The sequence below is a fragment of the Anas platyrhynchos genome, chromosome 5 (genome assembly GCF_047663525.1).
Source record: "Anas platyrhynchos isolate ZD024472 breed Pekin duck chromosome 5, IASCAAS_PekinDuck_T2T, whole genome shotgun sequence".
In the NCBI taxonomy this organism is placed as follows: domain Eukaryota; kingdom Metazoa; phylum Chordata; class Aves; order Anseriformes; family Anatidae; genus Anas; species Anas platyrhynchos.
Genome location: NC_092591.1, coordinates 53,595,589 through 53,609,369, shown reverse-complemented (window position 1 = coordinate 53,609,369; position 13,781 = coordinate 53,595,589). Strand labels below are relative to the sequence as shown.

Sequence of the window (13,781 nt, the reverse complement as noted above, 5' to 3'; positions counted from 1 at the left end):
ACAATACTTCTTGGTTCTGAAAACTCAACTTCTTCATTAAATCATTTCTGCAAGAAAAGCTAGCACGCAACAGACTAAAGCAAAAGAGAAGACTCTGTCAATAAAGCCGCCCTAAGCCCACACAACTTGATCACACCACTTGCATCTAACCCCTTCCTAGGTTTTGGAAAAAATTCTGCTTCCTAACAACATCCACTTTTTGCAACAGTAATAATTTAATCAAGTGTAAGGCATTCAATCAAAATACGATCATCAGCTAAATTTTGTATCTCAGTCAAAGTAACTAGCAGCAATGCTTATTACTGCTGCCTGAAATGAGTAAGAATTGCTATATATTAACATCAAACCTTGACACACCACATAAGGTGAAAAAGACCTGACACACAGATATTAGCAACATTAAAGAAAACTCCAGTCAGACTGAACATATGGTTTTCCCATACCACCAGAGCAGAAACAGCAGATGCTCAAATTATTCTGACACATTAAATAATTTTCCATTAAAAAAATCCTACTGCAGCAGCTGGGGCTATGGCCAAGAAAAGATTTGGAACACAGACCTAAAATATAGAGCCAATCCTCTGTTGACTGTACCACTAACACCTTCAACCATTTTTACCTCAGTAAGTAAAGTCTACAGATGCAGTCCCTAGCAGACTGCTGACTTACATTGCCTGCCACGTTCTGCAATAGGTAGAGTTAGAACTGAAAACTGGAGCAGTAAAAGCATCTCATAGTCCTTTGAGAGGAATTTGTATCTGTGTGGGTAACAGAACTTATGTCAAAGTTCTCAAGTCAAACATAAAAACTTATATCAAGTAGCTAACAAAGGAATCGAAATTCAAGCATTTTCAGTTTCCTTCTCATTTTTTGTAATTCTCAGTATGCAGCATTTATGCATTAAAACTTTGAAAATAATTGTTATCGTCTTTCAAGCAGATTTATATACACTACATATCCATCAATTTATACATGTTTCACAATGTCTCTGGAGTGGAATGTGGTTAACCGTTTAAATGGGGTACTGCAAACTTACCTAACAAGCCACGGCAAAAGCGTGCTCTTGTACCCAATGAAAACTGCATGAGAACCCAGGGAGCTGCACTTTGTATTACAGTTCACTTTTTGTGCTGACAGAGGAAAGGACAAACCTACTCTGTGAAAAGTTCTAGACAAACTCTTAACAAGTCAGAAATTGAAAGACAATGTCTAGAAGACATTGATAAGCTGTATTTCAAGATGCTAACTCCAAAGAAAATAAGACACTTCCTGTCTTACTGTCAGTAGCATATTAAATGTTGTAAAAAAAATAAAATACAGAGAACAAGTTAGAGTAATTCTCAAGTTGGTAGAAAAACAGAACAGCTGGCTGAATAAAAGCCAGCATTCAGAAATGATACAGCTGCCTTGATTTTAGAGTATCACTTGTTTCTGCAGCACTTCATTGCTAATCTCCATAATTCAAGCAGACACTTCATTTGACAGATGAGAACACTATTTCAAAAGAAAAGAACAAGTAGCAGCATGGGAAAAAAAGAATAGAGCCAAGGCTAGAGAGCAAAGTAAAAGAGAATGGATCCTTTCCCAACTTCAAAAAGGTTGTGATTTTAAATCAATTAATTTAAACCACTGCAAAAAGCTGAACACAGTTATTTTAGTTTAGCTAGCTTAACAGACATCTGTTTAAGCAAAACAAGAAAATCTTTAATATGAGATAATTTGGCTTGAAAACACCAAGAAAATTTAATACTTGCATTTTTTTTAATCACATGTATATACCAATTGCTGCACTGAGTCAGCAAAGCACATTCTAATGATGACAGAAGGTATATAAATAATAGATGAGCAAAAATACATGGCAATTACAAAACAATACTTCTTAGGTATGGTCTCATAGCTTCCAGCAATCTGTGGCTCTAAGACTTGTTCAGTCAATGGCAACATCTTTGCATTTAAGTTATGATTTTCACTCATTAATTACAGTGCATTTTGAACACAATTTATTTTTTTGTACTGTACTATATTCTGAGCCACTGACTTCTGCCACTTAGTGCATGCACTATGCAAAGGAATACATCTTTTCATTTTTGAGCTGTCAGCTCGTAACTTCAGTTGATATCCTGTAATTCTCGTCTTGGAAGATCTAGTGGCCAGTCTATCCCAATTCATCTTTATCACACCACTAATACATTTGTAGGCTTCTGTCATATCCAACTCCTACATAAGTTTCCCCCTAGTTGCACTGAATAGGGAAAGAATTCTGCAGTTCTAGTCATTCTCTCTTTTTTTCTGTTTTTTGTAGTTCTCATATATTATTTTAGATTTGAAAACAGCCCACAGCAATAGAAATGGAAAACCAATATAGGTTTATACATGTGCTTTACTCCATTCCTATCCCTAACATTATTTCTCTATTTTGTTGCTGTTGTTTATTTCCTTCTTGCTTACTACTGAGTATATTTTTTTGAATCAGTCTACTGAATTATACTTAACTAAAAAAGCTAACTGTAAGATTGTTAACTGAAGGAACTAAGGGTTTTCAGAATTTTTTAACAGGTAGTAAAGAATAGCTAGCAAAGACAAAACTAGTATAAGAACATCAACCATCTTGTTAAAGTGGGTCTAGGTATGGTTCAAGAGGGATGCTCTGAATACTGTGGAGTTTTAACAATATTCCATGTGAATACAATGTGAATGCACATACAAATATTAATCAAAAGACAATTATAAGTTTGATTTTTTAAGAGATAATAGCTAATTCAGAGTGAAAAGCCACCATGCTTTGTAATTATGAGAAGTACCATGAGACTGAATGCTGTCTATATACACTGAGACTTTCTTTTCAATTTACATAGTTTCAAAATGTGAAGAATATTAATAGCTTTAATGAAAAGCCCCTGAAATGGTTTAAGAGTTTGATTGCTCATTGACTACATATAGACCATATATCCTCCAAATTTCATTTTTGAACTTCTTTTGAACAAAGATAATCTCTAGTTTTTACAATTATACTTGAAATTATGTTTTAAGAGCAATACAATAGTGACTGCTTCATATTAGAAGCCTGTGAAGAGTATACTACTACATGTGGATAGGATATTAATTCAAGCGACACATCACAATCACTCAACTGGTGACACACAAGCATTTATTGATGCAGCTGGCCATCAAAAAGTTGTTTGGATTCAGCACAGGTGGTACTTAAAAATTGACTGCTGTTCCCCACCCCTAGCTCTCCACCAGTGTGACCAAAAGGGGAACCCAGTCCTAAGATGTCTCTCTCTGAAGGAAATGACACCTGCAGGGTGCTGTGTGACTGCTGAAATCCACAGAAGGGAAAGCAGTCCCAAAGAATCAGAAATTACAGCATAACTTCAGTTAAAAGGGACCTTTGTGGATTATATAGCCCAACTGTCTGCTCAAACCTGGTCTAACCTCCCATTTAGCTAAGCCTCTTCAAGGACCTTTCAAACTGAATTCTGAACTTCTTCTAAACTGATGGAAATTCTACAGCTACACTGACAACTGGTTCTTGTGCTTAATGACTTTAACCGTGTTTTTCTTTTACGACCAGATTTTTCTCTGCTGCAGTTTGTGTTCACTGTCCTTGTCCTTCCACTGTACACTTCTTCCAAGAAGAAGCTGGCTCTACCTTTTCTAGTATGCCTGACCCTAACGTCAAAACCTGCCTACCAGTCCCCTTGCCCACCTCAACAGATAGAACAAACTTGCTGCAGTCAGTAAGTGACAGAGCCAACAAGGAAAGTTTGGTTCTAAACATCAGGCATAGCCAATTATAACCTGGCAATTCCAGCACTGCTACTGCATGAAGAGATATGGGAGAAATTCTCAGTTACATTCACTTCCATGCTTTCTCTACAATGAAGCAGTAGTAATGGACTGTAAATGTAGCTCTTCTACAGCCTCAACTCTGTGGTGTTTTTTTTTGTTGTTGTGTGGTTGTTTGTTTCTTTCTTAATTACAAAATAGGATACCATAGCTGGTACCCAAGATAAATTCTGAAACTTTATTTCGAAAATTTATCTTCAAGGACTGCAGACCACCAAACTTTTATATTAAAAAACAAACAAACAAACAAAAAAACCACTGCCTGTATACCAACAGAAGACTCAGCTGAATTCTCTCTCAGGAATTTCTCTAAGTAGAAAACTGCGCAAAACACCCAGAGCTTAACTCCTGATCATGTGACCTAAGGTCTTCTAAACAGCTTTCCCTTATAATCTCCTTATCATCCATCTCTTCACCTAGTTCCTTGGTCTTCCTACGTAATACAAAAAGCTACCTGTGGCAGTCTAAAACACCCCCATAAGCACCTCCTTTGGAGTCTCACAATTACATGTGAGGTTGTCAACTTTGTAGGCTGTATTTCAGAACTAGATAAGCAATCTGGATTTTTATGAAGAAATAAACCTACATATCACTCTATACATGCTGGAAAACCGACACTCTAAAAATACAGTGCCTCTCTTCCCATGTCAGGATTTAGACATAACTGAAAATAGGATAGAAATATAATTGAGTAGGATTCTGACCCACATTTGCGGTAGAAGTTTATCATGTCTGATGTGAGCAAAGGTTTTTTTTTTTTATTTGTTGTAAATAATAATCACATTTAACAATAAGGTGGCAAAAGAACACTGTTCAGACATCCTAGTCTCTCTGGATAACGTACATGACCTAAGGAAAAAAAACAAATAGAATGGAAGAGCAAGATACTGATTTTTGATGTGTAACTGATAAAATCAGTTCCAGACAACCTCTTTCCAATAAGTGTTCTATCAAACTGTGTATTTTGCTTCTGTGAGGCAGCTGTAGTATCCTTTTCAGTAATGCCAGAGGAACATAAAGCTGTCTTTCCTACTGCACAGAATGCATTACCTCCTGCTTAAAGCATCCTATGCTCCCCATGTCCACAGGAAGAGGGTACATCTGCTACATACCTGTCTGAATTCACTGAGAAACTACAGACGTGATGAGACTGTAGTAAAATTACTGGAAAGAGATCACCTACCTTTCTGCTTCATGATAACCTTAAAAATCCTTTTTACTCTAAATTAAACTTACCAAGAATACAGTCAGTTAAAAAAAAAAAAAAAACAAAAAACACACACACACTTTGCTGGTGACAAAGATACCTACCCTAAACAACCACCAGTAAATTTACAGGAAAAACTCCTTATCTGTTAAAGAACTGACATGACAGAGATGAACAGAACAGATGACATTTATCCTGGAAAGACTCCCAGAGCAACCCATGCCATAACACACTACAACACAGGCAGTCTCTTACCTGAGCTGGTGAGCACACTCAGGGGACTGCTGGAGGAAGTGAGTGCAGCGGTGCCACTTGGTGTATTCTGAGCTGCACTGGCTGCAGCTGCTAATGCAGCCAGGTTCTGCAACTGCATCGCATTCAGTCCTGCAACACATTGAAGAATACACAGAGTTTCTCCTACAATAGCCACCATCATCCAAAACTAACAAATCCAGTAACCTCAGCACATCATAATGGGATTTGTGGTAATGGGCAGGAGTTTAAAAACAGACTTCAGTACTAGTTACCGATCTCTTCTACATTGTGATTCCTTGTTACAACTAAAATGAAATGTAATTTTTGCCCAGAAGGATGATTTCCCTAAAAGACCAAGTAGTCACAATCCCAGATGTAGACTCCAGAGCACAGACATTTTCAGGCAGTGTTATGTTCAGTCATAAAAGCATAGCAGTTTTAACTGCTATGGACAGTTAAAACAGGGTGTAACAGCTCATCTGCAAGCCAGAGAACTTGTCTATACACCAGGCTAATAACCTCATCTTGTCTCATATCCCTCTCCTCTCTACATGGGAGCAGCAACAACTGCAGAATTCTTTCAAGAAGGCCTACACAACACAGTAGCCAGCGTCATACCTTTAAACTGCCATCAGCTGAATATCAGCATGCTTTGTCTGGTCTCCTTGGCAGACAAGAAGCAACAATAAATTGTAAAACAATGTTGAGTGGCAAAATTCCTGACCACAAAATCACCTACTGTATGCACAGGCTAGCCAGCTGGTCAAACAAAAGTGGTAAGGAAAATGGAAAACATCAGGCAGGTTGTAGGTAAACTGCCAGGAATACCAGTGGGAGGAAGAAGAGACGATGAACTTTTACTGGTCATTTATTCATCTGACTCATCTTCATTTTGCGTTATAATTTAACCTTCAGCAGGCTAGCTCCAATCTTCCATTTCTGCTTCTCTTCCCTTTCCCTTATTTCCCTTTCACATCTCCACAAGAAATTTTAATTGTCATCATTCATGTAACATTATCCAAATGTCTTAAGTAGATCCAGCTCCTCATCTTTTGGAAGATGAGTACTTGGTGATAATGCACACCTACCAATTAAAGTCTCAGTTTTGCACTTTAAGAATGCAAACACAACATAAGAATGTAAATGGCAGTGCAGCATAAACTGTTCGTTCTCTAAGTAGCTTCTACTGCTTTTAGTATTATTTTTTTTTCCTCTTTTTGTTCTCCCTCCTCTAATTGTTCTCTCTTTGTGATCAGGTCTGTATCTTTAATCATATTTAGTGCCCCAAACATGAGGATCCTGATATTGTTTATATTCTTTAAGGTGCAATTGTAACTTGCAATTGCACCTTAAAGATTACAATTACAATTGTAATCTAAAAATCTAAATCTACAATAAAAAAAATTACAATTGCAATTGCAATTGTAATAAAAGTATGAAGTTAAAACCTAAAAGGTTTTTTGTTGTTGTTGTTGTTATTGTGCTACAGAGGGTTAAAACTGCAAGTGTTAGAGCTTGTGAAGAACAGAGCAGCTTGCTTCCTTTCTGAAGCAGTTTGGCATGTACATGCTGCACCTGTTTTCTTGTCATCACATTGTTTTCCCATCTGCTTTCAAATAGGGTCAAGATTAAATTTTGTCTATAAGCCTAATACAGAGTGGGATCTAATTACCTGCTTATTTTTCTAAGAATTTCAGGAAAGGCAATCAAGTAAGATATTAATGGGACTTTGAAACAAACTCTTCCTGTGTAGAGCCATAGACTTGGAATAATTCTTTCAAAACACAATGAAACATGCTACTTAGATGCTAGGGTTCTCATTTTATTTATTTTTTTAAAAACATATGGCAAAGTCAGAATTACCCTGAAAATTCCATACACAACCTTATCTATCTGGGCCACCCTAACATCCCTATTGTTGTGACAATAAATACAAACTGCTATACTATTTTTCCCCTTTATCACCGACTGCTTTTTTAAACAGAAGCAATAAGTGAAAAAATGTCACAAAATCTATTTACAACACCACCAAACAGGTGTTAGTGAAACTAAACTTGCTTTTAGCGAAACTCCAGAATCCAAGAACTCTGAAGAGGTTGAACATGGAAAAAAAAAATACACCTAAGAAGCTAAGGTTAGAATAAGTCTCAAGAAAACAACAAAGTTATTAGAATGGACAACACAACACTTGAAAAAGCTCGCAATTGTTGCTGGCGGATGTACCAGCACAAGTCAGATGTACAAAGAGACTTTACTTTTTAATACTTTAAGGTCAACCTCTGCACAGACAGGGCACGTAATATTATTAACTACTGGACAACTCAAAGAGGCAATTTTAAAAGCATTAAATGTTCAGTATTAAAACCAAAACTATAGGTTCTCTGTCACCAGAAAAATTTAGAGGAAGTGATGAATAGAGTTACTAACATGGGTTTTATTATTCGCCATCCTGTGAAGACAGAAAGCGCAATTAATTTGCAGCCTCAGTTCAGAAACTTTTACATTATCTCCATAACCCTAAAGGATACTTCAGATAACTTCACTTACGTTTTGACTAGCAATCAACAGCAAGGAATTTGGCTTATATCTGTTAAGCTGATACTCCCACATCACAGCAATATTGTAAGTAATTGTAAAACAAATGCAGGAATTAAAGAAACAGAATGAAGGACTGGTTCACATTACTTGCAACAATACATTTTCAACTTTGAGGCATTTAAAAAGAAATAATTTAAAATATGAGACCTAAACAATTAAACATATGCACTAGTGCTTATTTCAAAACCACGGTGCTTCAAATATGCATCAGTTTGGATGAAAATAAACAGTGTTTTTTTTGTATCCATAAGGGAAGATAATTCTAAATGCCAGAGGTAGGGGAGATAAACAGGATACCACAACTTACCTTGGACAAAACAATTAAGATTAAGAAGGAACATGCACAAATTTAACAGAGAATTTCTGTCATTCCACAGGAATGGGTAAACTCAGGACTACTTACTACAACTGCAATATGTCTACAAGCCTTTTGGCTACTTTCTCTACCTGCCTTTTTTTGGGGGGGGCTACAGAATTTGTCTTCTGGTGGAAAAAACTCACCTCCCATTGGGTGGAGGCTGCTCAATGTGTTCAGGTTTCCAGATGAGGCAGCTGCTGTCTGCTGAAGGAGCTGCAAATAAAGCTAGACATTACACCAAAAAACAAAACAAGAGTGAGAGTGAGGGCTGGCTCCGCTTCTGGGAGAAACTGCATCACACCACAGCCAGAGCGCCGTCACAAAGGGAATTCCCCCTGCCCATGCACCAAATCACAGCAAAGCGTAAAAAGAATTCCTCTTCAAAAATACAGCCAGAGCACCACCAGAGTGAAAATCAATGTTGCCCATGCACCGCATTGCAGCCAAAGCAACACCACAATGCTTTTCCCACTCAGGACAGTCAGTATACTAGCCTAAGTGAAGTCTGTATCTAATGCACCAAGACAAAAACAGAATCAGTAATGAGACAGAACACCTATTCAAAGCACCTCAGGCAGGACTGCTACCCATAAGGATATTTTACCTCAAGCCGGACTTTACAGCTGACATTACCAGCACAGGACAAATGGCAAATGCCATACCAAAAATCAAAGAGCCACTGTGAGAGGTGATCTCCTCCACATTTCTTAAGCACAGCAGCCATGAGAAATTCCAAGCCTCTGCTAGGAAGCTATTTAGAGAGGTTTCCTACTACTCTTTTCTCCCTTAACCACATGTTGTTAAAAAAAAAATATTTCAATCTACCAAACTTAAAGCAGAAGTAAAAGAAAGAATGTCCCCACTTCAGTAGTACACTATACCAAGAATGAGATGAAGTTTTCCTTTTCTATTCCCCAAATTGCATGAAAACAGTTCTCATAGCTATGTGGTAATCCACATGAGCCAGAGCACACCAGTTTATGAAAGTTCACCCTCTAGGGACCCAGCAAAACCAAATGAAACCAGTGACAAACTGTAGACTACCTTCTTGAGTCATTTTTGATAGAGAAGAGTAGTTTCTGTCTATCTTCTGGTGTGTTTTTATTTTTGTTGTTGTTTTGTTTAGTGTACACTGTGAGCTGCTTCCACCTGCTCACCTTTTCTATTTGCTCATCACCAAGTACTAGCCTATGTCTCACTGGAAGGGGGTGAAAGGAATGCTGGCTAAAGAACAATGAAACAGGAATTCTTCTGCCATTCTGCAGAAGACAAAAAAAATGTTTCAGCACTTAGCGCTAGGGAGACTGGGGCAGAAATCCTCGCTTAAATGCATCCTGACTAGCTGTTAGCACATAACAATTTCCTGTAATTCAGCCTCCTCATCCACAAAATGGGGATTACAAGCCCTACTTCTATTTATCAGGAGCCTTCTAAACATGAATACATTGAGCATTACAAAACAATCAGACACTGCAATCCCTGAAGAGATGAAAAGAACTCAGATGAGAAACTCACTGCTAAGTATTGGGGTCCAAGTGTGTTGAGACCAGCCAGGTTTCCCCATACTGAGGCAGCACTGATCTGTTGCATTTGTTGCTGGAGTTGCTGAGCAATTCGTTTTTGCTCTTTGTCCTTTTGTGTGTCTGCAAATTTTACCACAATGGGAGAAGAGCAACCCTGCAAATAGCAATTCAAACAATTACACACTTGCTATCCTCCAGTTATCAGAAACTACTGCATTAAGACCCAGTCATTAGAAGCATTTCTGACACCCTCCCCATACATATATATAATCAAACAATGCATTTTATTAAAGGTTCAAAATCTCATTTGATTTTCATTCCATTTTATATTTTGGTATTTTCTCTGCAGGTGAGGTTTCTATCTTGAGCTCTAGGAGGAGAGCAAACAATGTCCTCTCCCCGCTCTCTAGTCCCCCCCAGACTCCACAGTAACTATTTTCTCCTGATATTCGCTAACTTGCTTTACCTCCATGGTTTGTGCTTGGTGCATTGCTTTGATTGCTGTTTGTGCCATGGCTCTTGTTGTAAAAGTCACAAATGCACAACCTGGGGAAAGAATGCAGAAGGAAACAAGTCACTCACTTTATCAGCAATTACCGGGATGAATAAAGCAATGAATATACCTTTAAAAAAAAAAAATCACTGAAATAGCTGAAATGCCACCTTGAGCTACAAAAGGTAGCATCACCTTTTGGAGAATCTTGAACTGTCAGAAAAATTCCTGCTTACCTCGGCTCAGGCCATCGGGGCCCCGTAATATCCTGCATTCTTCAATCTGCCCAAAGGGGGAGAACATCACTCGGATATCGTTTTCATTGCACTTCTTGGATATCATTCCAATAAACAACTTCCTATCTTCTACTGCTAAGAAATTAAAGGATGAGAGTATTACCAACAAAAACATACTTACTACATCTTATTTTGTCAAACATTCTCCATCAGCCATAGAATTACTTTCCTTCTATTTTGGGGTAGATGCTTGTTAAAAAACAACTCTTAATAATGCAATCTCTTTGTTTTAGGAAGATGTATATGTGACACCTCAATGAACCTGAAGGATGCCTGTTTTATAATCTTTTTATGTTTATATTTTACTGTCTGTTTCTCCCTTGCAAGCCCGTGAGCTACAAGAATGTTAAAAAACCCTCCTGGCTTCAGTTAGGATATAGTTAATTTTCCTTCTAGTAGCTGGTAGGGTGCTGTGTTTTGGATTAGGATGAGAAGAGTGCTGATAACACGCTGATGTTTTAATTGCTGCAGAACAGTGCTTACACCAAGCCAAGGACGTCTCAGCTTCTCACTCTGTCCTGCCAGCAGGCAGGCTGGGGGAGCAGCAGGAGCTGGGAGGGGACAGACCCAGGACAGCTGACCCAAAGTGGCCAAAGGGGTATTCCATCCCATCTAGGGTTATGCTGAACATTATATAGGGGTGGCTAGCTGGGGTGGGGGGGGGCAGCTGCTCGGGGTTAGGTTGGGCATCGGTCAGCGGGTGATGAGCAATTGCATTGTGCATCACTTGTTTGTACACATTATTATTAGTAGTACTGTTATCATCATTATTGTTATTATTATTATTATTCCTGTCTTAATAAACTGTCTTTATCTCAACTCACAGGCTTCACTTTCCCATTTCTCTCCCCTATCCCAGAGAGGGAGGGCGGAGGGTAAGCAAACAGCTGTGTGGTGTTCAGCTGCTGGCCGGTTAAACCACAACAACAAAAAAACAAAAAACCAAAAAATGCATCAGATTCAGCAGCACTTCCCATATCTCCTACATTTAGTTCCTGGTTAGCAAGAGAAGAGTTGTGTCTATTTTACTGGACTATTTTCATCCTCTCATCTGTCCATTCTATCTTTAGATGGCCAACATACCTCACCAGTGTCTAAACAGGCAAGTTAGTCACAAAAGGATTCTCTCTAGCTCATTAGATTGGTGTGATAGGGGGCCAATCACGTAAATTTACTTCTGCCTATTTCCTCATGCTCCTGTCTCAACAGCAGAAGCAACACCTGTTGTTTAATTCTGTTTCACAGTCATCCATTCTGATCTGTACCAAAGGCAAGAAAATGACGCATCCAAACTGATCCATCTGCTATTGTATCTTTCCTCTAAATGCTGACACTACCAGATAGATTAGTGTTGAAGAAAAACCCCTAGTGTGTGGACTATTTTAAAATAAATGGTGCAGAAACAGACATTTCTCTTAATTTGCCAGTTGGTGGTTACTAATATCAGAACTTTAAACCTCTCATTTTATTTATCTGAGGATTAAAATTACCTCGAAAATACTCACTTTTAAGTGATGAAGCAAATTAATCAGAATGCCACTTGGACATTTAAAACAGTTTGCAAATAAACATCCAACACAATATAACATGACGAAGGCATGAAGCACAATTTGAAGCTTTGGGACAGAAAGTCTTCTCCTATTTAGTGCCATGGTGAGGGGAAATCAATTTCTTTGCTGACTCTTCCTTGGAGCTGACAAGGAAAACTCCAAACCTTTCCAGCTGACAAGTTTTAACTGACTAGTAAATCTTGATGTTGTACCCAGTTCACTGTCAAGCTCTTGGAGCATAAAACTGCCTTCAAATCCTTTTTGTACTCCATTTTAGTTTAAGAGTTCCATAATTTATTTTAATGTCAAGTTAAAATACTTTAACTGATGCTTTCCTATTTATATACTCACCTTCACCCTGTACTAAAATTCATGTTATAGCCTCAGAGCTGTCACCTTAAAATTTCATTAAATACACCTTCCACTTTCCATTATTCTTCCAAGAAACACACACATCTGTGTGTGTGTGTATATATACGTATTTGAGTGTGTACATAAACTCATCATTGAAATGCACAGATAAATCATTTAAGCAATGTTAGATGTTTAACATCTTAATCTGAAATAGCCAATGTGTAGAAGTATGCTCACAGTATTTTCTCTGATGGTCTGTTTTTGAATTCTCACTCTTCCTTGTATACTACAAGGTAAAGTTTTGGACTCCCACCCTAACCACAACAGGCTTTCAGATTAGTCAAACACCTGAAAAGCATTTCTGGATTTCAAACACCTTAGTACAAACAAGAACTCACTGGATGTTTCCCCAACTGACACCATGGTTTTCCCCAGAAGCAGCAACAGTGGAAGATACTTAGTCATGAAATTTTAGAGAGCTCACTTACAATACCTACTGTACTGAAAACATGCCTTTTTTTTTTTTGTATAATTAGGTCTCCAGTTCAATATGACTCGATCAGAAGCTGTTCAACAGAAGCTGAAATTTCCCTATTAGCATGAATAGCGCCACAAGTCTCAGACTTTAGTACAGCTTACCATTATTCTTTTCACTGTCAGCTGGTTTCATCTGGATAGGATGGTGCATCTGAAATTCAAAAATACTATTTAATCCCAGATGTGTTTGCTTCATGCTACATGAAATATATTCCCAGAATAATAGTGGAAGAAAGAGACGGTAGCCTGAATTGTCTCTACAGAAAGGTATAAGTAACAATACATAAATTTCTGGAAGAAAGAAAAGCTTTCCAAATGATACACCATCATTCCTCCTGAGAAAGTACTTTTATAGAAACCATGCCCACACACTTCACTACCATATTATTCCTCAAAATACTCCAAATTTCCTTTAAGATCTGTTATTGTACAAATATATTAAGAAGAGCAAGACTGTGAGATCTCTTAAACATGACTTGAGGGCAAAATAATGTATGTTTTACATCTGTGCTGCCAGAGCAGAAAAGAAAGACGAGATAGAGCTGAGAAGAAAGAATGCCTCTTCACTTACCCCTGGGAGAATCTTCATGTTGTGAAGAGCATTCTGTGCTTCTAGTGCAGCTTTACGGGTATAAAACGTAACAAAACAGCACCCTGCAATCGAAACAAAATGCTAGCTAAGTAAGAACACTAGGAATCCTGATGTGTTGTACAGAAATTAGAAATCCCCCACTTCCACCTTTCCAATGCAAAATACATGA

At 37.9% G+C, this 13,781-nt stretch overlaps 1 protein-coding gene across 22 annotated transcripts in view; it reads right to left on the bottom strand.

Moving 5' to 3' along the window:
• The window catches only part of CELF1 (CUGBP Elav-like family member 1), a 60,374-nt gene that overhangs the window by 15,144 nt on the left and 31,449 nt on the right, over positions 1 to 13,781 (bottom strand). For 13 of the 22 annotated variants that reach the window (XR_011809786.1, XM_038179997.2, XM_038179998.2 and 10 more), the window contains 7 exons: positions 13,592 to 13,674; positions 13,123 to 13,171; positions 10,520 to 10,654; positions 10,257 to 10,336; positions 9,783 to 9,944; positions 8,411 to 8,492; positions 5,312 to 5,440 (listed from right to left, as the gene is read on the bottom strand). Coding sequence is in view for 21 of the 22 variants with exons in the window: in XM_038179997.2 (XP_038035925.1) it covers positions 5,312 to 5,440; positions 8,411 to 8,492; positions 9,783 to 9,944; positions 10,257 to 10,336; positions 10,520 to 10,654; positions 13,123 to 13,171; positions 13,592 to 13,674 (720 nt within the window). In the remaining variant the exon portion in view is untranslated. The remainder of the gene's footprint in view (positions 1 to 5,311; positions 5,441 to 8,410; positions 8,493 to 9,782; positions 9,945 to 10,256; positions 10,337 to 10,519; positions 10,655 to 13,122; positions 13,172 to 13,591; positions 13,675 to 13,781) is intronic. The other 9 variants (XM_072039071.1, XM_072039070.1, XM_038179988.2 and 6 more) reach the window with 3 other exon arrangements.